Source organism: Neoarius graeffei, chromosome 12 (genome assembly GCF_027579695.1).
Source record: "Neoarius graeffei isolate fNeoGra1 chromosome 12, fNeoGra1.pri, whole genome shotgun sequence".
Classification (NCBI taxonomy): domain Eukaryota; kingdom Metazoa; phylum Chordata; class Actinopteri; order Siluriformes; family Ariidae; genus Neoarius; species Neoarius graeffei.
This window is the reverse complement of record NC_083580.1, coordinates 21,235,861-21,262,077: the sequence shown is the minus strand read 5'-3', so window position 1 is coordinate 21,262,077 and position 26,217 is coordinate 21,235,861. Positions and strand designations below refer to the sequence as shown.

At 44.3% G+C, this 26,217-nt stretch overlaps 1 protein-coding gene across 1 annotated transcript in view; it reads left to right on the top strand.

Moving 5' to 3' along the window:
* Positions 1–26,217, top strand: part of camsap1a (calmodulin regulated spectrin-associated protein 1a) — a 114,207-nt gene that overhangs the window by 55,187 nt on the left and 32,803 nt on the right. Inside the window, exons 4-6 of the mRNA XM_060935666.1 lie at positions 10,210–10,290; positions 21,502–21,643; positions 25,577–25,716. Coding sequence (XP_060791649.1) covers positions 10,210–10,290; positions 21,502–21,643; positions 25,577–25,716 — 363 coding nt within the window. The remainder of the gene's footprint in view (positions 1–10,209; positions 10,291–21,501; positions 21,644–25,576; positions 25,717–26,217) is intronic.

Sequence of the window (26,217 nt, the reverse complement as noted above, 5' to 3'; positions counted from 1 at the left end):
AAGGAGTTGGAGCAGTTTTGCCTTGAGGAATGGGCAAAAATCCCAGTGGCTAGATGTGCTAAGCTAATAGAGACATACCCCAAGAGACTTGCAGCTGTAATTGCAGCAAAGGGTGGCTGTACAAAGTATTGACTTTGGGGGGTGAATACCTATGCACACTCCAGATTTTTGTTTTTTCATCTTAATTATTGTTTGTGTCACAATAAAAAAACAATGTGCACCTTTAAAGCTGTAGGCACGTTGTGTGAATCAAATGGTACTAACCCCCTGTGGCAGCGGGGGTGTGGTCAAGCGTCGGTCTGGAGGGTGGAGTCAGGGAAGGTAAGTGGTGGAATCACTGCACCTGATGGGAATTAACTTGTTTGTGTCTTCCCCAGTGACCGCGCCCTATAAGAGGAGAGGGAGAGCAGAGGAAGGGAGCTCTCTCCCCAACCAGAACGCTTGTGTGTGTGTGTGTGTGTGTGTGTGTGTGTGTGTGTGTGTGTGTGTGTGACTGGGAGAGTGTAAAGTAAAAGCTGAAAAGCTAAAATAAGAGTTTGTGAGAACTCAGTTCTGGCCTGCCGTGCTTCTGTGCTCCACCCACCTTACACTATTTCTACAGTGGTGCCGAAACCCGGGATCGGAGTACAGAAGAGAACAGCCTCATGGAGTCCTCCCCCTTCAAGGACCTGGTCCATGCCCTCGCCATGGCCCAACAGAGCCAGCACCAGGTGCTGGTCGTCCTCTGGAAGGAGCAGGAACAATGGTTCGAAGCCCTGGTGCTGGCGCAGCAGGAAGATCGCCAGGCGTTCCAGCACATGCTCGCATCAGCGGGGTCCACTATCACCACCGCGGACCCTCCCGACCTCACCCTAACGAAGATGGGCCCAAGGCCTTCCTCGCTCTTTTTGAGCAGGCAGCAGAGGCGTAGGGTTGGCCGGTGGAACAGCGCGCGGCGCGTCTCCTCCCCCTGCTAACGGGCGAGGCGCAGCTGGCCGCGCTACAGCTCCCCGCCGACAGCGGGCTGGTCTAAACCGACCTCTGCAGGGCCATCCTCCAATGTGTGGGACGCACCCCAGAGCAGCAACGGCAGCGCTTCCACGCGCTGCGCCTGGAGGAGGTCAGCTGGCCGTTCACGTTTGGCCAGCAACTCCAGGACGCCTGCCGGCAGTGGCTGAGGGCCGACAACTGCGACGCCGAGGGAATCCTCGACCTGGTGGCGCTGGAACAATTCATCGCCCAACTTCTGGAAGGAACAGCGGAGTGGGCCCAGTGCCATCACCCGGTGTCGCTGGATCAGGCTATTGAGCTGGCGGAGGACCATATGGTGGCTGTTCCAACGGCAGGACAGTGTGTCTCCTCTTCTCCTCTCTCTCTCTCCCCTTCTGTTCCTAGTCCTCGCCCCATTCCCCCACCGCGGAGGCAGGGGCCGGCTCCACCCCAGCCGGCCCACCGCACCCGCGGTGCCCTACCGTTTCCTACTTCTGTGTCTGTGTCTTTCCCCCCTCAGGTGAGTGAGCTCTGGAACACCGGTGCAGAGGGAAAGCCTGGGCCGGTATGCTGGCGCTGCGGGGAGCCGGGGCACCTCCAGCATCAGTGCTTGGCGATGGAGGTGGGCGTGGTGGTCCGGATCCCCGACGCGCCGGGGACCGCCCTCGATCGGGCCAAAGCGTATCGCATACTGGTGAGTATCCTAGGGGATACGTATCAGGCTTTGGTGGACTCCGGCTGTATTCAGACCTCAATCCACCAAAGCCTGGTGCAAGACGAGGCATTGGGGAGAGCACAATTGGTGAAGGTGTTGTGTGTGCATGGGGATGTTCACAACTACCCTTTAGTGTCGGTCCACATTCTATTTCGAGGGGAGAAATTTAGTGTAAAGCCGGTGGTTAATCCTCGCCTTACTTACTCAATAATTTTGGGGACTGATTGGCCGGGATTTAGGGAATTAATGGCACATTTAGTGAAGAGTGGGGCCTGCCATAATTTAGCAGGGAGAGGTCCCGGTGTGGCATTGGCAGGAGCAGCTGTCACAGAGCCGTCTACGTCATCACCGCGTCAGAGTGAGGAGCAGCAGGCTTCTCCTCCCTCTCTGCCTCGCGGATTTCCTGTTGGAGCAGTCGCAAGACGGGACTCTGCGGCATGCGTTTGACCAAGTGAGAGTAATTGATGGTCAAACGCTCCAGCCAAACGCCACCCCATCCTTCCCCTATTTCTCCATCATTAAGGATAGGTTATACTGAGTGATGCAGGACACTCAGACTAAGGAACTGATAACACAGCTTTTGATCCCAAAGAGCCGCCGGGAATTTATATTCCAGGCGGCTCACTTTAATCCCATGGCTGGACACTTGGGGCAGGATAAGACACTAGCCCGAATAATGGCCCGGTTCTATTGGCCAGGGATTTGCTGCGATATCCGTAGGTGGTGTATGGCGTGCCGCGAATGCCAGTTAGTAAATCCAGCAGCCATTCCAAAAGCGCCTTTGTGCCCTCTGCCATTAATCGAGACCCCGTTCGAAAGAATTGGGATGGATCACGTCGGGCCATTAGATCGGTCAACACGAGGATATCACTTTATTTTAGTCCTGGTGGACTATGCAACACGATATCCGGAAGCAGTGCCTCTTTGCAATATCTCAGCACGTAGTATTGCAGAAGCACTCTTCCGCTTCATCTCCCGAGTTGGAATCCCCAAAGAGATTCTGACTGATCAAGGCACTTCGTTTATGTCACGCACACTGCACGAACTGTATGGGTTACTGGGAATTAAGCCTATCCGCACCAACGTTTATCACCCACAAATGGATGGCTTAGTCAAACGGTTCATTCGCACCCTCAAGAACATAATTCAGAAATTTGTAAGCGAGGACGCACGCAACTGGGATAAATGGCTCGAGCCCCTGTTATTCGCAGTGGGAGAGGTCCCACAAGCCTCCACGGGGTTCTCCCCGTTCTAATTATTATACGGGCGTAAGCCGCGTGGCATTCTAGATGTGCTGCGTGAAAATTGAGAGGAGGGGACCTTCAACAAGCAAAAATGAAATTCAATACATTATCGACCTGCGCCCCAAACTCCACAAACTCACGCACCTAACCCAGGAGAATTTGCGGCAGGCCCAAGAACGTCAAGTCCGTCTGTACGACAGGGGCACGCACCTTAGGGAATTCACACCGGGAGATAAAGTACTTGTGTTGTTGCCCACGTCGAGCTCCAAATTGATCGCCAGATGGCAAGGACCCTTTGAGGTCACACGGCGAATCGGGGACGTCGACTATGAGGTGAGGCAAACGGACAGGGGTGGGGCGTTACAGATTTACCACCTCAATCTGTTAAAACTTTGGAACGAGGAGGTCTCCGTGGCGTTGGTGTCAGTGGTTCCAGAGAAGGCGGAGCTGGGGCCAGAGGTTCAAAAGGGAAAATTGACATCGCCCACCGCTCCGGTCCCCTGTGGAGACCACCTCTCTCCGACCCAACTCACGGAGGTCGCCCAGTTGCAGACAGAATTTTCTGACGTGTTCTCGCCCCTGTCTGGCCGCACCGACCTCATAGAACACCACATTGAGACGCCCCCGGGGGTAGTAGTGCGCATCCGCCCTTACAGACTGCTCGAACACAAGAAAAAGGTGGTTCGGGAAGAACTCGAGGCCATGCTTGAAATGGGCATCGTCGAGGAGTCCCACCGTGACTGGAGTAGCCTGGTGGTCTTGGTTCCCAAGACCGACGGGTCGGTCCGTTTCTGTGTGGACTATAGAAAAGTCAACGCGGTGTCTAAATTTGATGCGTACCCAATGCCTCATATTGACGAGTTGCTCTATTGACTAGGCACGGCTCGTTTTTATTCAACACGGGATTTGACAAAGGGATATTGGCAGATCCCCTTGACTCCGCTATCCTGAGAGAAAATGGCCTTTTCCACACTGTTTGGCTTACACCAGTTCGTCACACTTCCTTTTGGGCTGTTTGGGGTGCCCGCTACGTTCCAGCGGCTTATGGATAGGGTCCTGAGCCCCCATGCCACCTACGCGGCCGCATATTTGGATGACATCATTAGTCAAGTCAAGTCAACTTTATTGTCGAATATGCTATACATGCTCGACATACAGCACAGATGAAATTTCAGTCCTCTCTGACCCACGGTGCAAACAGGCAATGCAATAAATAAAAATAGAATAACTGAAATAAACAATATAAACAGTATAAACACTCTAGATAAGAAATAGACATAGACTAAACACTCACAAGTATATATACAGTGTGTGTATATATATATATATATATATATATATATATATATATACACACATACATGCACACATACCGTGTGTGTGTGTGTATATATATATATATATATATATATATATATATATACACACACACACAGGGCTGCTGACAGCTTTGGCTGGGCCCAGGACAAAATGCTCTGAATCCCCCCCCCGGGCCAACCCACACACACCCCCACCTCTCTTATCCCAGTCTCTACTCACTCCAACCCTTAAATGACAGGTATTCAAAACTGGTCAACAACCATTTCTCATCTCATCTCATTATCTCTAGCCGCTTTAACCTTCTACAGGGTCGCAGGCAAGCTGGAGCCTATCCCAGCTGACTACGGGCGAAAGGCGGGGTACACCCTGGACAAGTCGCCAGGTCATCACAGGGCTGACACATAGACACAGACAACCATTCACACTCACATTCACACCTACGGTCAATTTAGAGTCACCAGTTAACCTAACCTGCATGTCTTTGGACTGTGGGGGAAACCGGAGCACCCGGAGGAAACCCACGCGGACACGGGGAGAACATGCAAACTCCGCACAGAAAGGCCCTCGCCGGCCACGGGGCTCGAACCCAGGACCTTCTTGCTGTGAGGCGACAGCGCTAACCACTACACCACCGTGCCGCCCAACAACAACCATTTCATTTTAGTATTTCAACATTTTTACAGTTTTAACATTTTAACATTTCCTTAGTCTGCAACTATTCAGGTGCGAAATGCAATGCGCCGGACTTTTGTTGTGCGTGCGTGCGTACTGTCCAGTGTGAAAAGCAGAGAAGAACACACCGCTCGAGAAACGGCGGGATATGATTGCGGGCTAATGTGAATATTCTTAGCTTCAATCAGATATATGAAACACAATGTTATTAAGCCGTTGTGGTTATGAAATGATTCAATGCCCTGTGCGTTTGATATGGTGTTCAGTGTGACTTGCTCTCCCCTCGTTTGTAACATGAATTGCGTGCCGCACGTGCCTTGGTTGGGGTTACTTTACGGGGCTGGAAAAAGTTGGCTGTGTCTTACCCAGTGATGGGAATAACTGCGTTAGAAATAAACGGCGTTACTAACGGCGTTACTTTTTTTAGTAACGAGTAATCTAACTAAGTTACTTTTTTTAGTAACGAGTAATCTAACTAATTACTTTTTACATCGTTATAACGCCGTTCCCATTACTTACAATAAAATACTATGCGTTACTTTATTAAAGCTGTTCTCATCTGGCACGCTGCTCGTTCAGCCTTTCTTTACTCTGCTTTCGTGTGGGGCGGGGAGACACGAGACAACGGCACAGTAAGCCAATCAGAGTAGATTTGGACAACATACGTAGGTAGGCCACGCCTACTGCACTACTGCACACTCTTTCAATCGGAAGACACAGCGATGGCGAGCGGTCAGCCCAGCACTGCGTTTTCACATTGGAAATACAGCCATTACTTTTCATTACTTGAAATAAAAGGCAAGAGTGTTTACGTGCAATGCACATTATGTCGAGGAACAAAGCGTTTGTCCTCATCAGTGGCCAGTAATTAGTAACATAATTTTAATAACGACAAAAATATATTAAATTTGATAGATGTCTTCTCACATTGTCCCACAAAAATATTAATATAGTGTAGATAATGTTACTAATTGGTTCTGTTAAGTGTCCATTTCAGTCATTAAACACATTTAACATTCACTTTTATTATGATTACACTAATTGAATTTGATTTTTTTTTGAGGGGGAACAAAATGTAACGGAATAATTACTTTCCCTGGTAATTAGTTACTTTTATGACAAAGTAACTCCGTTACTAACTCAGTTACTTTTTGGGAAAAGTAACTAGTAACTATAACTAATTACTTTTTGAAAGTAACGTGCCCAACACTGGTCTTACCTGGCTCAGCTGCCCCACTGCCTTTGCTAATACCTGCTGCATCATCCAAATCTTTTTTAAAATATTTATGCAGTGATCCCCTGAGTCTCTTGGTTTCTTCCTCTCTTTTTCTCTTTTCTTTTCTGTGCTCCTGACTTGTGCATGTTGGCAAATAGCACGCACGCTGATTGTCGAAGCGCTATGATTGAACGATGTCGTTTTTTTCCCCTTAATCAAAGAGTCAGACCAAAACACTTTTGCATTAGGGGTGGTAGGGGGTTCTTGACGCCTTTTTCAAAGACAGTAAAGGCAAAAGATCTAGAAATCATTTATTGAATGCAAATATAGCACATTTCTCCCCCAAATCAACACATTTTGAAATGAAATAAAATAATCGCAACTTCATGAGAGCCCAGTTCTTGGCCCCCCCATTCCTGGGCCCGGGACAACATACCCGTTTGTATATATATATATATATATATACACACACACACACATATAAATTGGAGCAAAAGGACCTAAAATAAACAGTCAAGGCCACTTGAGGTATAGCAGGGAAAGATGAAATAAGCAGTATAAACAATAAACTAATAGCTGTTAAAGTGAGGTAGTGCGGAATAGTGCAAATGTGCAGTCCCTGAGTTCAGTGTGCGAATGAATGTTGAGAGTGCGTGTGTGTGTGTGTGTGTGTGTGTGTGTGTGTGTGTGTGTGTGTGTGTGTTTGGGGGGGTGGAACTGTGAGGGTGACATGATGTCAGATGCTGAAGGGGGTGCGGGGGGGGTGCGAGCAGAATCTGTGGCAGGGGGCAGAGGTGGGAGGAGGGGCAGAACAGGGAGGGAGTTGAGCCTCCTGACCGCCTGGTGAAAGAAACTGTCTTTGAGCCTGTTGGTTTTGGCCCGGAGACTCCGCAGTCTCCTCCCCGATGGCAGCAGGCTGAAGAGGCTGTGAGATGGGTGGGTGGGGTCACCTGCAATCCTGATGGCTTTGCAGGTGAGGCGGGAGTTATAGATATCCATAAGAGAGGGGAGAGAGACACCAATAATCCTCTCAGCTGCTCTCACGATGTGTTGCAGAGTCTTGCAGCAGGACACAGTGCAGGCGCCATACCATACGGTGATACAGCTGGTCAGGATGTTCTCGATGGTGCCTCTGTAGAATGTGTGCATGATGGGGGCCGGGGCTCTTGCTCTCCTCAGTTTGCAGAGGAAGTATAGATGCTGTCGGGCTTTTTTGGCCAGTGATGCAGTGTTGTCGCTCCAGGACAGGTCTTCAGAGATGTGCACATCCAGAAACTTGGTGCTGCTCACCCTCTCCACTGCAGCACCGTCGATAGTTAGTGGAGCATGCTGGGTGTGCGCTGTTCTGAAGTCCATAACAATCTCCTTCGTCTTCTCCACTTTCAGGCGGAGATTGCTGTCCTTGCATCACATGGCCAAGTGGCTCACTTCACTCCTGTAGATTGTCTCATCGCCATTGTTGATGAGACCCACCATAGTCGTGTCGTCCACAAACTTAATGAAGAGGTTGGAGCTGGATGTTGGTGTGCAGTCGTGGGTCAGCAGAGTGAAGAGGAGGGGGCTCAGCACACATCCTTGGGGGGCCCCCGTGTTCAATGTGATGGTGCTGGAGGAGTTGCTGCCGACCCGTACAGCCTGTGGTCTCCCCGTCAGGAAGTCCAGCAGCCAGTTGCACAGGGAGGTGTTGAGTCCCAGCTGGTCCAGTTTATGAATGAGCTGCTGAGGAATGATTGTGTTGAATGCTGAGCTAAAGTCTATGAACAGCATTCTGACGTATGAGTCTTTTGTCTTCAGGTGGGTGAGGGCTAAGTGGAGGGCAGTGGAGATGGCATCATCAGTCGAACGGTTGGACTGATATGCAAACTGGAAAGGGTCCAGGGCAAGGGGGAGGGCAGACTTGATATGCTGCATGACTAGCCGTTTGAAGCACTTCATGAGGGTGGGAGTGAGTGTGACTGGGCGGTAGTCATTGAAGCAGGAGGGAGACGGCTTCTTCGGGACCAGGATGATGGTGGTGGCTTTGAGGCACGTGGGGACAACAGCCTAGCTCAACAAGATGTTGAAGATGTCTGTAAAGACATCTGTGAGCTCCTCGGCACAGTCTCTCAGGACACGACCAGGAATGTTATCAGGACCCGGGGCTTTCTGTGCATTTGTCGTCCTGAGAGCTCTCCTCACGCTGTCTGGGGACATTATTTATAGTAATGACTGGCCGCAGCACCTAGAACACCTAAGGGCCGTCCTTAGGTCGCTGAGGCGAGCGGGTCTCACAGCCAACCCGAAGAAGTGTGCGATTGGGCGGGTGGAAGTACGGTATCTGGGCTTCCACTTGGGCAATGGGCAGGTGCATCCCCAAATCAATAAGACAGCAGCGATTGCGGCCTGCCCGAGGCCCAAGACCAAAAAGGGAGTGAGACAGTTCCTGGGGCTGTCTGGCTACTATCGTAGGTTTATGCCTAATTATTCGGATGTCACCAGCCCACTGACTGATCTCACTAAAAAGGGAGCACCAGATCCGGTCCAGTGGACGGAGCAATGCCAGCGGGCTTTCTCTGAGGTAAAGGCTGCACTGTGTGGGGGGGCCACTGTTACACTCCCCTGACTTTTCTCTTCCCTTTGTTTTGCAGACGGACACGTCGGACAGAGGGCTGGGGGCTGTTCTGTCCCAGGAGGTGGAGGGGGAGGACCGTGCAGTGCTGTACATCAGCTAGAAGCTCTCGGTGCGTGAGGGCAGGTACAGCACAATAGAAAAGGAATGCCTCGCCATCAAGTGGGCGGTCTTCACCCTCCACTACTACTTGCTGGGGTGCCCTTTCACCCTCTGTTTGGACCACGCGCCCCTGCAGTGGCTCCACTGCATGAAGGATGCCAACGCACGGATCACCCGTTGGTATCTGGCATTCCAGCCATTTAAGTTCGAGGTGGTCCACAGACCAGGGGCGCAGATGGTCGTGGCAGATTTCCTCTCCTGTCAAGAGGGGGGGAGTCAGCTGCAGGCCGGACGGCTGCCTGGCCTAAGTCGGGCGGTGGGGGTATGTGGCAGCGGGGGCATGGTCAAGCGTTGGTCTGTGAATGGAGGGCGGAGTCAGGGAAGGTAAGTGGTGGAATCACTGCACCTGGTGGGAATTAACCTGTTTGTGTCTTCCCCAGTGACCGCGCCCTATAAGAGGAGAGGGAGAGCAGAGGAAGAGAGCTCTCTCCCCAACCAGAACGCTTGTGTGTGCGCACGTGTGACTGGGAGAGTGTAAAGTAAAAGCTGAAAAGCTAAAATAAAAGAGTTTGTGAGAACTTAGTTCTGGCCTGCCGTGTTTCTGTGCTCCACCCACCTTAAACTATTTCTACACCCCCCAAAAATCCAATCTAATTTCAACTTGTAATACGACAAAACAGGACAAACACCAAGGGGAATGAATACTTTTGCAAGACACTGTATTTGAAGAGTCACAGAATTTATTATGCTCTGGAATTGTCAGCTGACTGCTACTACTAACAATTCTTGACCCGCGTAACACATCCTTATGAGCCAATTACGGCATAACACACTAATTAGGTTCTGAGACGTGACAACTTGAAGGGTGTCCAAACTTTTACACATGCCACAATTACTTTTTTTTCCATTTTAAAAAGTTAATAAAAAATGATATTTTTGAAAATAATTACCGGGGTTGTGTTGTGAACTTCCTGTCTGTCCACATCTCCTGGAAAAATGACACTTTCAGGCCCTTCTCTGATTACAGTCATGGCCTGAGACTGCTGTGAATGACAGTGATTGCGTTTGGTGTGACACGAGGGCAGTTCACGGATGAAAGTGAAATACAATGCAACTGGGAATTATAGTATATTCACTTCTGAAGCAAAGTCAGGGTTTCATTTTTAAAAAGCAATCCCCTGGTGATTCGGTGTGAGACTTGTTCTTATATATTCTTCATATTACAAATACTGTTTGTGTAATGTATTTAACGTTTTTCCCTCTGCAATTGTGCAGTTAGTACAGTTTAATCTCCCTGGCATGGAATCCGTGTACTCCTCGGGATTACTCTTGAGTTCTAAACTTTGGTTTTTGTGTTTTACAGGTTATTTCAAGAACCAGGGAGATCTGTGAGAAGGAGTTCAAACTGAAACAACAACTGATGGACTCACCATGTCATCAAAAGGTAGTTGACCAATCACAGGTCATGACGGCAGCATTCACCTAATCGTAGTCATCCTAGCAGTGTCCTCCTCAACTGGTTCAGGGTTGGTGCATCCATGTACCGTAGGCAAACAACACCAAACACAGGGTTCCCTCTGGGTTCTGAAAAATATTCTCCACTTTTTCCCTTGAAAAACAAAGTCAAATAAGTATTCTTCACTTTTTCTTCATCTGTATTTTTTTCTTAGTTACCGACTTATCAAAGTGGACTTAATACAGGTTTATACCAACCAAACTGGCACAATTCAAATATTTGTACAGATACAACAAGGCCTCTCCATTACAGATAAAATTTGGGCTCCACTCCAGCCTCTAATCAGAAAGACTTGATTTTGGGCAGCCTCTTCACCATCAAGCTACAACCCCGATTCCAAAAAAGTTGGGACAAAGTACAAATTGTAAATAAAAACGGAATGCAATAATTTACAAATCTCAAAAACTGATATTGTATTCACAATAGAACATAGACAACATATCAAATGTCAAAAGTGAGACATTTTGAAATTTCATGCCAAATATTGGCTCATTTGAAATTTCATGACAGCAACATATCTCAAAAAAGTTGGGACAGGGGCAATAAGAGGCTGGAAAAGTTAAAGGTCCAAAAAAGGAACAGCTGAAGGACCAAATTGCAACTCATTAGGTCAATTGGCAATACGGTAGGTCATTAACATGACTGGGTATAAAAAGAGCATCTTGGAGTGGCAGCGGCTCTCAGAAGTAAAGATGGGAAGAGGATCATCAATCCCCCTAATTCTGCGCCCACAAATAGTGGAGCAATATCAGAAAGGAGTTCGACAGTGTAAAATTGCAAAGAGTTTGAACATATCATCATCTACAGTGCATAATATCATCAAAAGATTCAGAGAATCTGGACGAATCTCTGTGCGTAAGGGTCAAGGCCGGAAAACCATACTGGGTGCCCGTGATCTTCAGGCACATAGACGGCACTGCATCACATACAGGCATGCTTCTGTACTGGAAATCACAAAATGGGCTCAGGAATATTTCCAGAGAACATTATCTGTGAACATAATTCACCATGCCATCCGCCGATGTCAGCTAAAACTCTATAATTCAAAGAAGAAGCTGTATCTAAACATGGTCCAGAAGCACAGACGTCTTCTCTGGCCCAAGGCTCATTTAAAATGGACTGTGGCAAAGTGGAAAACTGTTCTGTGGTCAGACGAATCAAAATTTGAAGTTCTTTATGGAAATCAGGGACGCTGTGTCATTCGGACTAAAGAGGAGAAGGACGACCCAAGTTGTTATCAGCGCTCAGTTCAGAAGCCTGCATCTCTGATGGTATGGGGTTGCATTAGTGCATGTGGCATGGGCAGCTTACACGTCTGGAAAGACACCATCAATGCTGAAAGGTATATCCAGGTTCTAGATCAACATATGCTCCCATCCAGACGACATCTCTTTCAGGGAAGACCTTGCATTTTCCAACATGACAATGCCAAACCACATACTGCATCAATTACAGCATCATGGCTGCGTAGAAGAAGGGTCCGGGTACTGAACTGGCCAGCCTGCAGTCCAGATCTTTCACCCATAGAAAACATTTGGCGCATCATAAAACGGAAGATACGACAAAAAAGACCTAAGACAGTTGAGCAACTAGAATCCTACATTAGACAAGAATGGGTTAGCATTCCTATCCCTAAACTTGAGCAACTTGTCTCCTCAGTCCCCAGACGTTTACAGACTGTTGTAAAGAGAAAAGGGGATGTCTCACAGTGGTAAACATGGCCTTGTCCCAACTTTCTTGAGATGTGTTGTTGTCATGAAATTTAAAATCACCTAATTTTTCTCCTTAAATGATACATTTTCTCAGTTTAAACATTTGATATGTCATCTATGTTCTATTCTGAATAAAATATGGAATTTTGAAACTTCCACATCATTGCATTCTGTTTTTATTTACAATTTGTACTTTGTCCCAACTTTTTTGGAATCGGGGTTGTAAAATAAACCTCTTTAGTTTGAGCTTACTTAGGGTTATTTTAGCATGGAGTTATTCAAAAGAGGTATTCAGATTCCCTGTAGTCTTCACTTCAACACACAACTTGATTTACAAGTGAACAGAGCCGAGAAGAATCTTGGAACAAACAACAGTGAAGGAATTCGATTTTCCCGTCAATTTAGAAGCCAAACACAGAATGATACCGCGTTTTTCATCATACGTTAGTCAGCAGCTACAGGAACTCAACACGCCATGACCCCCAAAACTTAGCTCCCTTCGGTCGCTTGCCGGCTGACAGCGCTTTCACTTTGGCGTTTTTACCGACCCCTGTGTTACTGACACTGTCCAGTGTGCTAGGGGACGGTCGGGGCTCTGAGTGTGCCTCCTCCATGGCTGTTTCGGCCCTTAAATCATCTTCAGCTCTTGAAGAAGCTCACCCAAAAAACTTTGTCAGCTTCACCATTGTTTGGTTCACGCAGAGATAATTACACCACCACACCAGGCCCATTAAGACGCACTGCGATTGGTCAAAAGCTTGGCACTCATTTGGTCATTACGTGTAGTCGATTTTTATCGGTCACAAGCACATGCTTATTGTTTACACTCTGGCTTCCCGTCATCTCTTCACTGGGGTTGGATTTCGGCAAATGGAGGCGTTTGTGGATGGATTTCTAGAAAAGATGACTTATGATAATGATGATAAATACATTCGTCACTGTGACGACTGCTAGTAATTTTCTCTTTGTCACTGAAGGATTATGTTCCTTAGTGACAAGTGTGACGAGCGCCAGCGGGAACCCTGCAAACATCTCATCTCATTATCTCTAGCCGCTTTATCCTGTTCTACAGGGCAAGCTGGAGCCTATCCCAGCTGACTACGGGCGAAAGGCGGGGTACACCCTGGACAAGTCGCCAGGTCATCACAGGGCTGACACATAGACACAGACAACCATTCACACTCACATTCACACCTACAGTCAATTTAGAGTCACCAGTTAACCTAACCTGCATGTCTTTGGACTGTGGGGGAAACCGGAGCACCCGGAGGAAACCCACGCGGACACGGGGCGAACATGCAAACTCCACACAGAAAGGCCCTCGTCGGCCACAGGGCTCGAACCCAGGACCTTCTTGCTGTGAGGCGACAGCGCTAACCACTACTACACCATGCCGCCCCCCCTGCAAACATACCAAAACTATTCAACTATCTGTTAGGAACTTTAACACATGGTATGTAAATTTGTGGAGTCCCATTAAAGGGGATATATTATGAAAGACTCACTTTTTCAGTGCTTGTGCACATATATTTGGGTATCTGGAGTGCCTAATACCCCACAAATTTTGAAATAAGACAACCCTGTCAGGTTTTTTGGAGGTTATTATTATTATTATCTTTTTTTTGGACTGCCTGTTTCAGAAAATATGTGCTTCAACAAGCCGTTTAGATTTGAACGCGCCCCCCCCCATGTCACAAGTGGAGTTCATAAGAATGATGCCGCCCCCTCATCTGAGTATCTCCATTCATGGCTTGAGAACTGCCTTTACGAATGAATATTCATAAGGAAAGTACTACCTGATTGGCTGGTGGAACGGGGGGGTAGGGTAAACAGTGGCTCATTATCATTTAAAGGAACAGGCACTCAAACCAGCCATTTTGAACAGGGCTGGTTAGACAGGGTGAGAAGGTGCTGTGGTACTTTATCCTTCTGGTATCTTGACCAAAGCAAGTCACAGACATTTCAGTAAGACCTCAGGGAGCTGTGTCAGCTTGTGGAAAAAGGTTATAATATGTCACCTTTAAGGTCTTAGCATACTTAATGCGATGATGACATCTGTGAGGGTTATGTAAGGAGAAAACCACCTTCAGGAAGATTCAAGCTTGCTATGGTTTTGTATTAGCCATCATGTACCAGTGCTCCACTACTGCAGGTGGCCAAATAAAATTTCTTGGCAGTTTACACAGTTGAAGAAGTACAGAAACAAATGAGAGCACACAAGAAGAATAAGAAGAAGAAGAACTGCTTATTTTATGACATATTTACAAAGAAAAAATGATCTTGTGGTATGTGAGACCATCAAACGGCTCATTTGTAATGACCAGTCGCAGGCTTGAACATATAATGTGTTCATCCTTGAAGTTCACCCAGCTGCCATATGCACAACTTCATTAGTGCATACTACACAATGTGCATTTGTTCTTCATTTACAGTGGTGCTTGAAAGTTTGTGAACCCTTTAGAATTTTCTATATTTCTACATAAATATGACCTAAAACATCATCGGATTTTCAAACAAGTCCTAAAAGTAGAGAAAGAGAACCCAGTTAAACAAATGAAGCAAAAATATTATACTTGGTCATTTATTTATTGAGGAAACTGATCCAATATTACATATCTGAGTGGTAAAAGTATGTGAACCTTTGCTTTCAGTATCTGGTGTGATCCCCTTGTGCAGCAATAACTGCAACTAAACGTTTCCGGTAACTGTTGATCAGTCCTGCACACCGGCTTGGAGGAATTTTAGCCCATTCCTCCATACAGAACAGCTTCAACTCTGGGATGTTGGTGGGTTTCCTCACATGAACTACTCACTTCAGGTCTTTCCACAACATTTCGATTGGATTAAGGTCAGGACTTTGACTTGGCCATTCCAAAACATTAACTTTTTATTCTTCTTTAACCATTCTTTGGTAGAACGACTTGTGTGCTTAAGGTCATTGTCTTGCTGCATGACCCACCTTCTCTTGAGATTCAGTTCATGGACAGATGTCCTGACATTTTCCTTTAGAATTCGCCGGTATAATTCAGAATTCATTGTTTCATCAATGATGGCAAGCTGTCCTGGCCCAGATGCAGCAGAACAGGCCCAAACTATGATACTACCACCACCATGTTTCACAGATGGGATAAGGTTCTTATGCTGCAATGCAGTGTTTTCCTTTCTCCAAACATAACGCTTCTCATTAAAACCAAAAAGTTCTATTTTGGTCTCATCCATCCACAAAACATTTTTCCAATAGCCTTCTGGCTTGTGCACGTGATCTTTAGCAGACTGTAGACAAGCAGCAATGTTCTTTCTGGAGAGCGGTGGCTTTCTTCTTGCAGCCTTGCCATGCACACCATTGTTGTTCAGTGTTCTCCTGATGGTGGACTTATGAACATTAACATTAGCCAATGTGAGAGAGGCCTTCAGTTGCTTAGAAGTTACCCTGGGGTCCTTTGTGACCTCGCCGACTATTACACGCCTTGCTCTTGGAGTGATCTTTGTTGGTCGACCACTCCTGGGGAGGGTAATAATGGTCTTGAATTTCCTCCATTTGTTCACAGTCTGTCTGACTGTGGATTGGTGGAGTCCAAACTCTTTAGAGATGGTTTTGTAACCTTTTCCAGCCTGATGAGCATCAACAACACTTTTTCTGAGGTCCTCAGAAATTTCCTTTGTTCGTACCATGATACACTTCCACAAACATGTGTTGTGAAGATCAGTCTTTGATAGATCCCTGTTCTTTAAATAAAACAGGGTGCCCACTCACACCTGATTGTCATCCTATTGATTGAAAACACCTGACTCTAATTTCACCTTCAAATTAACTGCTAATCCTAGAGGTTCACATAGTTTTGCCACTCACAGATATGTAATATTGGATCATTTTCCTCAATAAATAAATGACCAAGTATAATATTTTTGTCTCATTTGTTTAACTGGGTTCTCTTTCTCTACTTTTAGGACTTGTGTGAAAATCCGATGATGTTTTAGGTCATATTTATGCAAAAATATAGAAAATTCTAAAGGGTTCACAAACTTTCAAGCACCACTGTATGTATATTGCTTGTGGAAGCAAATCGAATATTATCTCTATATGAAGTATGCTGAGGCTTATACACGCTTGTCTTCGTTCAAGCCACCTTTAGCTTTCCCCACATCCCCACTGAGTCTGTGGTAGCCAATAGGGGCCTTTCACTGACGTCACAGATTTTTGTTGATCGCGCAGCATCCGCCATATTGCCGGGCAAACCAAGAAACATAGCCGCGACAGTTAATGAAACTCGAGACAACTGCAGTCAGTACGATCTCAATGAAACAATAAAAAATGTATATTCTACCAGCACATCACGTTACATCCAAAAGCTGAAACATGCAGGCATCACAGATCCATATAATTTACCCACAAATGTATTTATTTATTATTTGTTCTGCCCACTGCTGTGTGTGCGCGCGCTCATTGCTCACTTGTGTGCGCGTGCATGTGTTCACTGCTTCAGATGGGTTAAATGCAGAGGAGGAATTTCACTGTGCTTGAGTGTACATGTGACAAAAATAAAGGCTTCTTCTTAATTTACCCACAAATGTATTTATTCTACTCGAAAAGTGTTCGGCAAACCAGCTACCGGATTTCTGACACTACGACATCCTGAACCAGGCTTATCTCCACGTCTGTTATTACATCAGAAAAGCACTACAAGTCTGTGGCATTGTTCTTTTAGATGTAACTTCTACAAGTTTATCTGTAGATGTTTACTGAATAGGGCTTACAATCACTCACGCACACTTGTGCTGGTCGCTGGCAAACACAAAGCTTGGCCGGATAAACAAATCCGCAGTTACGATGACGTCATGTGAAAGGCCCCTACTGTTGACATGAAACAGCCGTGCATCACCAGTTAGCGATGTTAAGAAGAAGATGGTTTTGGATACACTGTCATGTGACTCATGTTTACCTGTGACAAATGCCCAGAATGACAAAATAGCATGCTCCTGCCCTGAAGTGGTCATTCACTGAGTATGTGACTGTTTGATTTTACCCTGCTCTCTGATCAGATTAAAGCAGTGCATAACAAATCTGATCATTCTGTTGCCTTCTATTCTGTTCTACTCTTGTCCACCTGCTTGATGTGTAACCTCTCACCTTTGACCTTTTTGCTACTCTTCCTGTTTGTCTTCTTTGCCCTGCCCCTTCCTGTTGGATAGTCTCCCTCCAAATGGTACTGGAAGCTCGTGCCTGTAAGTGATATGGCGCCTCCTCTCTGCCTCCTGTATTACACTTGAGGAGAGTGTGTGTGTGTGCGTGTGTGTGCGTGTGCGTGCGGTGCAGGGCAGGGAGGTTGGTGTGTTGTCAGATCTGTAATTGTGTAGTCATGGTCCATGTTGCCATAACATATCGCTCATTCAACCACATGCATTTATTGCTCTCTCTCTCTCTCTTTCTGTCTGGTCGCTCTTATTTTTATGCCCATCTTTACCCGTTTTTCTCATCTTCTCCTCTCTTTCTTTTTCTTTGTCTGCATGTGCCTGTGTCCTCATCTCTGTTCATTCTCTCTGTCAGCCTGACTTTATGAATGCTTTGGCCCATTGCATGTTGGAGCCAGTGGAGTTTGCTCATGTGGTACAGTATTCAGCCATTTACTCATCCACTGATTCATTTATTTACTTACTCACTGCTTAATGTTGTGTTGGGAATACAGTATATGCTTCATTGCATTGTGAGGCAGGATTGCTATCTTCTGATTAATATGGTGGGGTTTTTTTTAATTTTGCATTGAAGTATGCATCTTTGGAGAAAAGAAGAAAGAAAGAGTAGCAACCACATAGGGATTTAAACAGATTAAACACATGACTCAGAAACCTAGCAGTTAAAATGACTTGTGTTGCTTAAATATATGTGTGTGTGTGTGTGTGTGTGTGTGTGTGTGTGTGTGTGTGTGTGTGTGTGTGTGTGTGTGTAAATATAAAGTAGTCTCCTCCATGATTATTGTCACCGCTTGAAAAGTAAAGATACATACACGTTTGTGGTTAACTTCCAGAAAAGGCTTTTTTTTCTGGCATACACTACCGTTCAAAAGTTTGGGGTCACCCAGACGATTTTGTGTTTTCCATGAAAAGTCACACTTTTATTTACCACCATAAGTTGTAAAATGAATAGAAAATATCGTCAAGACATTTTTCTGGCCATTTTGAGCATTTGATCAACCCCACAAATGTGATGCTCCAGAAACTCAATCTGCTCAAAGGAAGGTCAGTTTTATAGCTTCTCTAAAGAGCTCAACTGTTTTCAGCTGTGCTAACATGATTGTACAAGGGTTTTCTAATCATCCATTAGCCTTCTGAGGCAATGAGCAAACACATTGTACCATTAGAACACTGGAGTGAGAGTTGCTGGAAATGGGCCTCTATACACCTATGGAGATATTGCACCAAAAACCAGACATTTGCAGCTAGAATAGTCATTTACCACATTAGCAATGTATAGAGTGGATTTCTGATTAGTTTAAAGTGATCTTCATTGAAAAGAACAGTGCTTTTCTTTCAAAAATAAGGAAATTTCAAAGTGACCCCAAACTTTTGAACGGTAGTGTACCTTTCAAATAATCTGTTGGTATGGAGTTGGCATCTGATGGTGGTTTTGGAGACTTGGAAACCCTGAGATGTTACTTTTTCTTGTAATTCACCAACAGTGATCCTTGGGAATTTTTTTGCCTCTCTTACCCTCCTCCTCATAGTACAGGTACTGTACATGGGAACAAAATAAACCTGGGTCCTCTTCCAGGCAAGTTTGTAACAGTTCCAGTTGCTCACTTTTTGAAAAAAAATATATTGTCCTAACAGTAGAAATCAGCATTTTCAGGCGAGTAGTTTTTTTTTTTTAATAACCATTCCCTGACTTATGAAGGTCAATACACTTCTCCCTCATTTGGTTTGTGTGTTGTCTTGTCTTTCCTATAGTGATGGATGACTTAGCGAATCACCTCATATTTGTACCCCAGTTAATCAGGAAGTCATGGATTACAGCTTGAAAGTTCCTACACACTCCAATCAACTAAAAAAAATGTACAATTTAAATGGGAAACATGCTTCAGTTACATTGCGTGCACTATAATTTCCAGGGGTGCCAATAATAGTGGCACATGTGTTTTTGTTGAAAGTAAATATTCCTTGATGAAGGATTTGGTTTTCTCTGAATAAATTCATTTCAATTAAAGGTTGGATTTTTCTCATTTTTTCAGCGTGAGATGACGCGACTTCACCTAAAGGTGGATTTTTTTTTCCCGAACATTTTTTACTAATCTTTACAAGGGGGGGCCAATAATTGTGGAGGGCACTGTATGTACAGTATATAACTTTCAATTTGCAATGCAAGTGCAATAAAACATTTGTAAAAAATCAGCACAGTGCAGCCTAATACAGAAGTTGCTGACCTAATAGTTAATTACCCAACTAAATAGAATGTACAGTTAGGTCCATAAATATTTGGACAGAGACAACATTTTTCCAATTTTGGTTCTGTACATTACCACAATGAATTTTGAACAAAACAATTCAGATGCAGTTGAAGTTCAGACTTTCAGCTTTAATTCAGTGGGTTGAACAAAATGATTGCATAAAAATGTGAGGAACTAAAGCATTTTTTAAACACAATCCCTTCATTTCAGGGGCTCAAAAGTAATTGGACAAATTAAATAATTGTAAATAAAATGTTCATTTCTAATACTTGGTTGAAAACCCTTTGTTGGCAATGACTGCCTGAAGTCTTGAACTCATGGACATCACCAGACGCCGTGTTTCCTCCTTTTTAATGCTCTGCCAGGCCTTTACTGCAGCGGTTTTCAGTTGCTGTTTGTTTGTGGGCCTTTCTGTCTGAAGTTTAGTCTTTAACAAGTGAAATGCATGCTCAATTGGGTTGAGATCAGGTGACTGACTTGGCCATTCAAGAATATGACACTTCTTTGCTTTAATAAACTCCTGGGTTGCTTTGGCTCTATGTTTTGGGTCATTGTCCATCTGTATTATGAAACGCCGACCAATCAGTTTGGCTGCATTTGAGCACACAGTATGTCTCTGAATACCTCAGAATTCATCTGGCTGCTTCTGTCCTGTGTCTCATCATCAATAAACACTAGTGACCCAGTGCCACTGGCAGCCATGCATGCCCAAGCCATCACACTGCCTCCGCCATGTTTTACAGATGATGTGGTATGCTTTGGATCATGAGCAGTACCACACCTTCACCATACTTTTTTCTTTCCATCATTCTGGTAGAGGTTGATCTTGGTTTCATCTGTCCAAAGAATGTTCTTCCAGAACTGTGCTGGCTTTTTTAGATGTTTTTTAGCAAAGTCCAATCTAGCCTTTTTATTCTTGAGGCTTATGAGTGGCTTGCACCGTGCAGTGAACCCTCTGTATTTACTTTCATGCAGTCTTCTCTTTATGGTAGATTTGGATATTGATACGCCTACCTCCTGGAGAGTGTTGTTCACTTGGTTGGCTGTTGTGAAGGGGTTTCTCTTCACCATGGAAATTATTCTGCGATCATCCACCACTGTTGTCTTCTGTGGGCGTCCAGGTCTTTTTGCATTGATGAGTTCACCAGTGGTTTCTTTCTTTCTCAGGATGTACCAAACTGTAGATTTTGCCACTCCTAAATTATAGCAATTTCTCGGATGTTTTTTTTTTCTGTTTTCGCAGCTTAAGGATGGCTTGTTTCACCTGCATGGAGAGCTCCTTTGACCGCATGTTTTCTTCACAGCAAAATCTTCCAAATGCAAGCACCACACCTCAAATCAACTCCAGGCCTTTTATCTGTTTAATTGAGAATGACATAACGAAGGAATTACCCACACCTGCCCATGAAATAGCCTTTGAGTCAATTGTCCAATTACTTTTGGTCCCTTTAAAAACAGGGTGGCACATGTTAAGGAGCTGAAGCTCCTAAACCCTTCATCCAATTTTAATGTGGATACCCTCAAATGAAAGCTGAAAGTCTGGACTTTATGTTCATGTCCATTATATAACTATAACTTGAATATGTTTCAGTAAACAGGTAAAAAAACAAAATTTGTGTCAGTGTCCAAATATATATGGACTACACATCTGGAATAAACAATTATTCATTTTTAGAGTACAGAAGTGGTGAAATATGTATGTGTGTGTGTGCGTGCAGCTTTATGTATTTAGTTTTTTAAAATCATATATGAAGTATAAAGGCTTATTATTTGAATTTGCACTAATCATAAGAATACCACATTAAAATTAGAACAAAGTGTAATAATGCAGGCCGAAAGGACTATGGTAGGATTACATGTGCATTATATGTTCTGAAGGTCTACTATTGTAAAAAGGATGTATAGCCTTAATATTTAATGCTGTGTAAGGTGAGTGTGTGTGCGCGTATGTACTGTACTCTGATCTCTGTTTGTCACCACATCCTTAGGTACGTTACCGTAGAGACCATGTGTCCAACCGTATTCTTCCTCACCTGCCAGTGGTGGAGGATCTGATGAAAGACCTGTGTGATGGTGCTGCCTTGCTGACCATCATCCATTACTACTGCCCTGAATACATGAGACTAGAGGGTACACACATACACACACACACAAACATGTATCATGAGCCGCAGTGTTGAACCATTACTATTAGAGCTGGGACTCCAGCTCAGCCAAAACTTAGCCAGACACACCAAAAAAGCAACAGGGCAAAGGATTTTGCAAGGGATTAGCGTCAGGCTGCCAGGTCGTTCCGTTGTGTGTAGTTGTCGATGTTGATTTTAAAAGTAACTAAGTAAATTACACAGGGAAACGAATACTTAAGTCTGAGTGAAAAATACTGTGGCAAGTGTGCACGGAAGAAGAGTCTGGAGACAGAAATCTTAGTTTCTCGATTGTTAGCCTGTGCTAGTACTGGCTTGACTGCTTTATGAGCATTCAGTAACACTACTGATGAACGCTACACTAGTTGGAAGGCGACTTCACTGCTGCACTGACGGCACCGACTCACGGATAAGCTCGCGTTGGCCTTCGAGAAGGCCGAGGGCGTTAAATTTTTGGTCCCTCCCACTATAAATTAAAATATAATTGGTTAATTCATCTGTCACTTCCTACATAAACATACACTGCCATGGCCTTCTGTCCCAGCAATGAAGTCCTAACCAATGAGTGAGCCAGCTCTAAATTCTTCTCTGTCGAGAAACAACAAACAAAAACTTTCATTGAATAACTCTATTTTAATATTTTAATGACCATAGAGTTTGGTGGGGCAGGCTGATATTAATAACAACATAGCCACCAACAAAATTAAGCTGCAAGGCTCTCACACTTGACTTATGCTATAAACTACTGTCTAATGAGATTTCAGAATAAGCCTGTAAGAGTCAGTTAAGACGTGACAATACACAGTCATCCAGCATATACAGTGTCTTGCAAAAGTATTCCTCCCCCTTGGTGTTTGTCCTGTTTTGTCGCATTACAAGCTGGAATTAAAATGGATTTTTGAGGGGTTAGCACCATTTGATTTACACAACATGCCTACAACTTTAAAGGTACAAATTGTTTTTTTTTATTGTGACACAAACAATAATTAAGATGAAAAAACAAAAATCTGAAGTGTGCATAGGTATTCACCCCCCAAATTCAATACTTTGTACAGCCACCTTTTGTTACAATTACAGCTGAAAGTCTCTTGGGGTATGTCTCTATTAGCTTAGCACATCTAGTCACTGGGATTTTTGCCCATTCCTCAAGGCAAACTGCTCCAACTCCTTCAAATTAGATGGGTTGCATTGGTGTACAGCAATCTTCAAGTCATGCCACAGATTCTCAGTTGGATTGAGGTCTGGGCTTTGACTCGGCCATTCCAAGACATTTAAATGTTTCCCTTTAAACCACTCTAGTGTAGCTTTAGCAGTATGTTTAGGGTCACTGTCCCTAATAAACAATAATACTACTAGTAATACTTGTTGTTAATGTTATTATTATCAGTACAATTGTTATCAATGTTCACTATTAAAAGCAAATTATAATCCATGAATTGTTTGTATCACCACTACTACTACTAATAATAATAATCTCATCTCATCTCATTATCTCTAGCCGCTTTATCCTGTTCTACAGGGTCGCAGGCAAGCTGGAGCCTATCCCAGCTGACTACGGGCGAAAGGCGGGGTACACCCTGGACAAGTCGCCAGGTCATCACAGGGCTGACACATAGACACAGACAACCATTCACACTCACATTCACACCTACGGTCAATTTAGAGTCACCAGTTAACCTAACCTGCATGTCTTTGGACTGTGGGGGAAACCGGAGCACCCGGAGGAAACCCACGCGGACACGGGGAGAACATGCAAACTCCGCACAGAAAGGCCCTCGCCAGCCACGGGGCTCGAACCCAGGACCTTCTTGCTGTGAGGCGACAGCGCTAACCACTACACCACCATGCCGCCCAATAATAATAATAATTACTACTTTCACACACACATCACATTATCTCTAGCCGCTTTATCCTTCTACAGGGTCGCAGGCAAGCTGGAGCCTATCCCAGCTGACTACGGGCGAAAGGCGGGGTACACCCTGGACAAGTCGCCAGGTCATCACAGGGCTGACACATAGACACAGACAACCATTCACACTCACATTCACACCTACGGTCAATTTAGAGTCACCAGTTAACCTAACCTGCATGTCTTTGGACTGTGGGGGAAACCGGAGCACCCGGAGGAAACCCACGCGGACACGGGGAGAACATGCAAACTCCACACAGAAAGGCCCTCGCCGGCCCCGGGGCTCGAACCCAGGACCTTCTTGCTGTGAGGCGACAGCGCTAACCACTACACCACCGTGCCGCCCCCTAATTACTACTTTTTTAATAATAATTTTAACTAATCTTATAACTCAATTTTATAGCATTTTAATAATCACTACTTATTAATTATTAGTATAATTAAGTAGTAGTTGATAATTACTACTTATTAATTATTAAATTACATTTTGATAATCACTGCTTATTAAGTAGTAATTAAAATGCTATAAAATTGAGTTCATTTTTTTTAATTATTAAAAAAGTAGTTATTATTATTATTATTTGTAGTAGTAGTAGTAGTAGTAGTAATACAAACAATTATTCATGGATTATAGATAATAATTAATGATTATTTTTGAATAATGAACATTGATATAACAGTTGCACTGATGATAATTAGTTTACAGTTATTACAACACATTGATTAATATTGATGATAATGGTTATGAAAGGTGACAGTTTTTCTGTGTTTAATGTAACGCTCTGATGATTGTATGACTGCATAAACAGGTTTATGCTGTTACCTGCTATAATGCAGAAGATACTCGAGAACTTCCTCAGCCAGCTGTATACTGTACGACACTCAGACTGATTTTGCTGTCGGACACAAAATCACACATCAAAGATAATCTTTGGGGATTGAAATAATGCCGGCTAAGGTTGTTCAGCTGGTTCTACTTGCCGTTTATTGTTTTTGTTTTTGAAATGATTCATGGTGTTTTCTCCAGTAAACACCAGTCTTCTCCTTGCTGCTACAGTAGTTCTGCAGGCCCAGAACACACGACTTTGCTTCAGCTGTTTGCATGTCTAACAGTTGCCATAGATGCACCCTGTTGTTCACCAATTGTGTGCATTCTTCTTAAAGTTAGTAAAAAAAACTATTGCAGAAAACAGTTTTAAGTTGTCGTATTTATCATTTTCTTTGCCATGGTACAGTCTTAATTTTTCCATTTAGAGGTCTTGAAAATGTCTTAAAAGTCTTTAAATTTGTACTTGAAAAATGTGCAGATACCCTGACACATTCACACCTACGGTCAATTTAGAGTCACCAGTTAACCTAACCTGCATGTCTTTGGACTGTGGGGGAAACCGGAGCACCCGGAGGAAACCCACGCGGACAACATGCAAACTCCACACAGAAAGGCCACTGGGCTTGAACCCAGGACCTTCTTGCTGTGAGGCGACAGTGCTAACCACTACACCACCGTGCTGCCCTAGGCACAATAAAAACTCTTTAAATGTAAACGGAGCAGTTTGTCCATGAGCCAGTAGGGTTGATGGGTATCATCTAAGGTGAATAAGTTTTATGGTGATTTTCTGGTAGTTTAGAGCATAAGCAGTGAGAAAACACATGATGTCAACCTTATAAGTATAATTATATCTTTAAAATGCATTTTATCGCTTGTAAAAAGCATTTATTGTCGGCTTACTTGTACTTTAAATAAAGGGTCTGGTATGTTTCAGTTGAGGAAGAGGGGTGCAGATAAACCGCACTACTACTCCGGAGCTACCAGCGATCCATTGCTATCATGGATTTTACAACTCTACTATAGCATGGCCTTTCAAAAAACATAATGAAACATATTCACCTCAGATGATCCCGAAAGCCCAAATTTTGCAGTCTGGCTCATGGGCTAAGTTTAAAATAAATAAATCAAAAACTGTTGGTGAGACAAGGAGGTAATTAATTTTCACTGCCTTTTGTCCTCAGATATCTGCTTGAAGGAAGTTTTGTCGCTCTCTGACAGTGTGTATAATATTCAGCTCTTAAGTGAGTTTTCCAATGAGCATCTGAACCACTGTTTGTATCTGCAAACTGAAGACTTGCTATATGCTCCAGCAGTGTTAAAGGTACACACACACACACACACGTTTCGTGTTGCTTAGTATAGAAAATGCGATAAAACTCTGAAATTAACATGAATGTGAGAGGTAAAATTTTACATCTCATATTCAATGATTTTACTTTACCTCTCGTACGGTAACATCATTTTTAAATTAATCTTTTTTACCTCACATTCCATACTTTAACTTAAAGGGGAACTGAAGTCATTTTTAAACTTGCTTTATTTCTTAATTAACGTGTTATTCAGTTACGTTTTCGGTGTTATTAACCTTCTATCGTGACTCGTCTCATCTCATCTCATTATCTCTAGCCGCTTTATCCTGTTCTACAGGGTCGCAGGCAAGCTGGAGCCTATCCCAGCTGACTACGGGCGAAAGGCGGGGTACACCCTGGACAAGTCGCCAGGTCATCACAGGGCTGACACATAGACACAGACAACCATTCACACTCACATTCACACCTACGGTCAATTTAGAGTCGCCAGTTAACCTAACCTGCATGTCTTT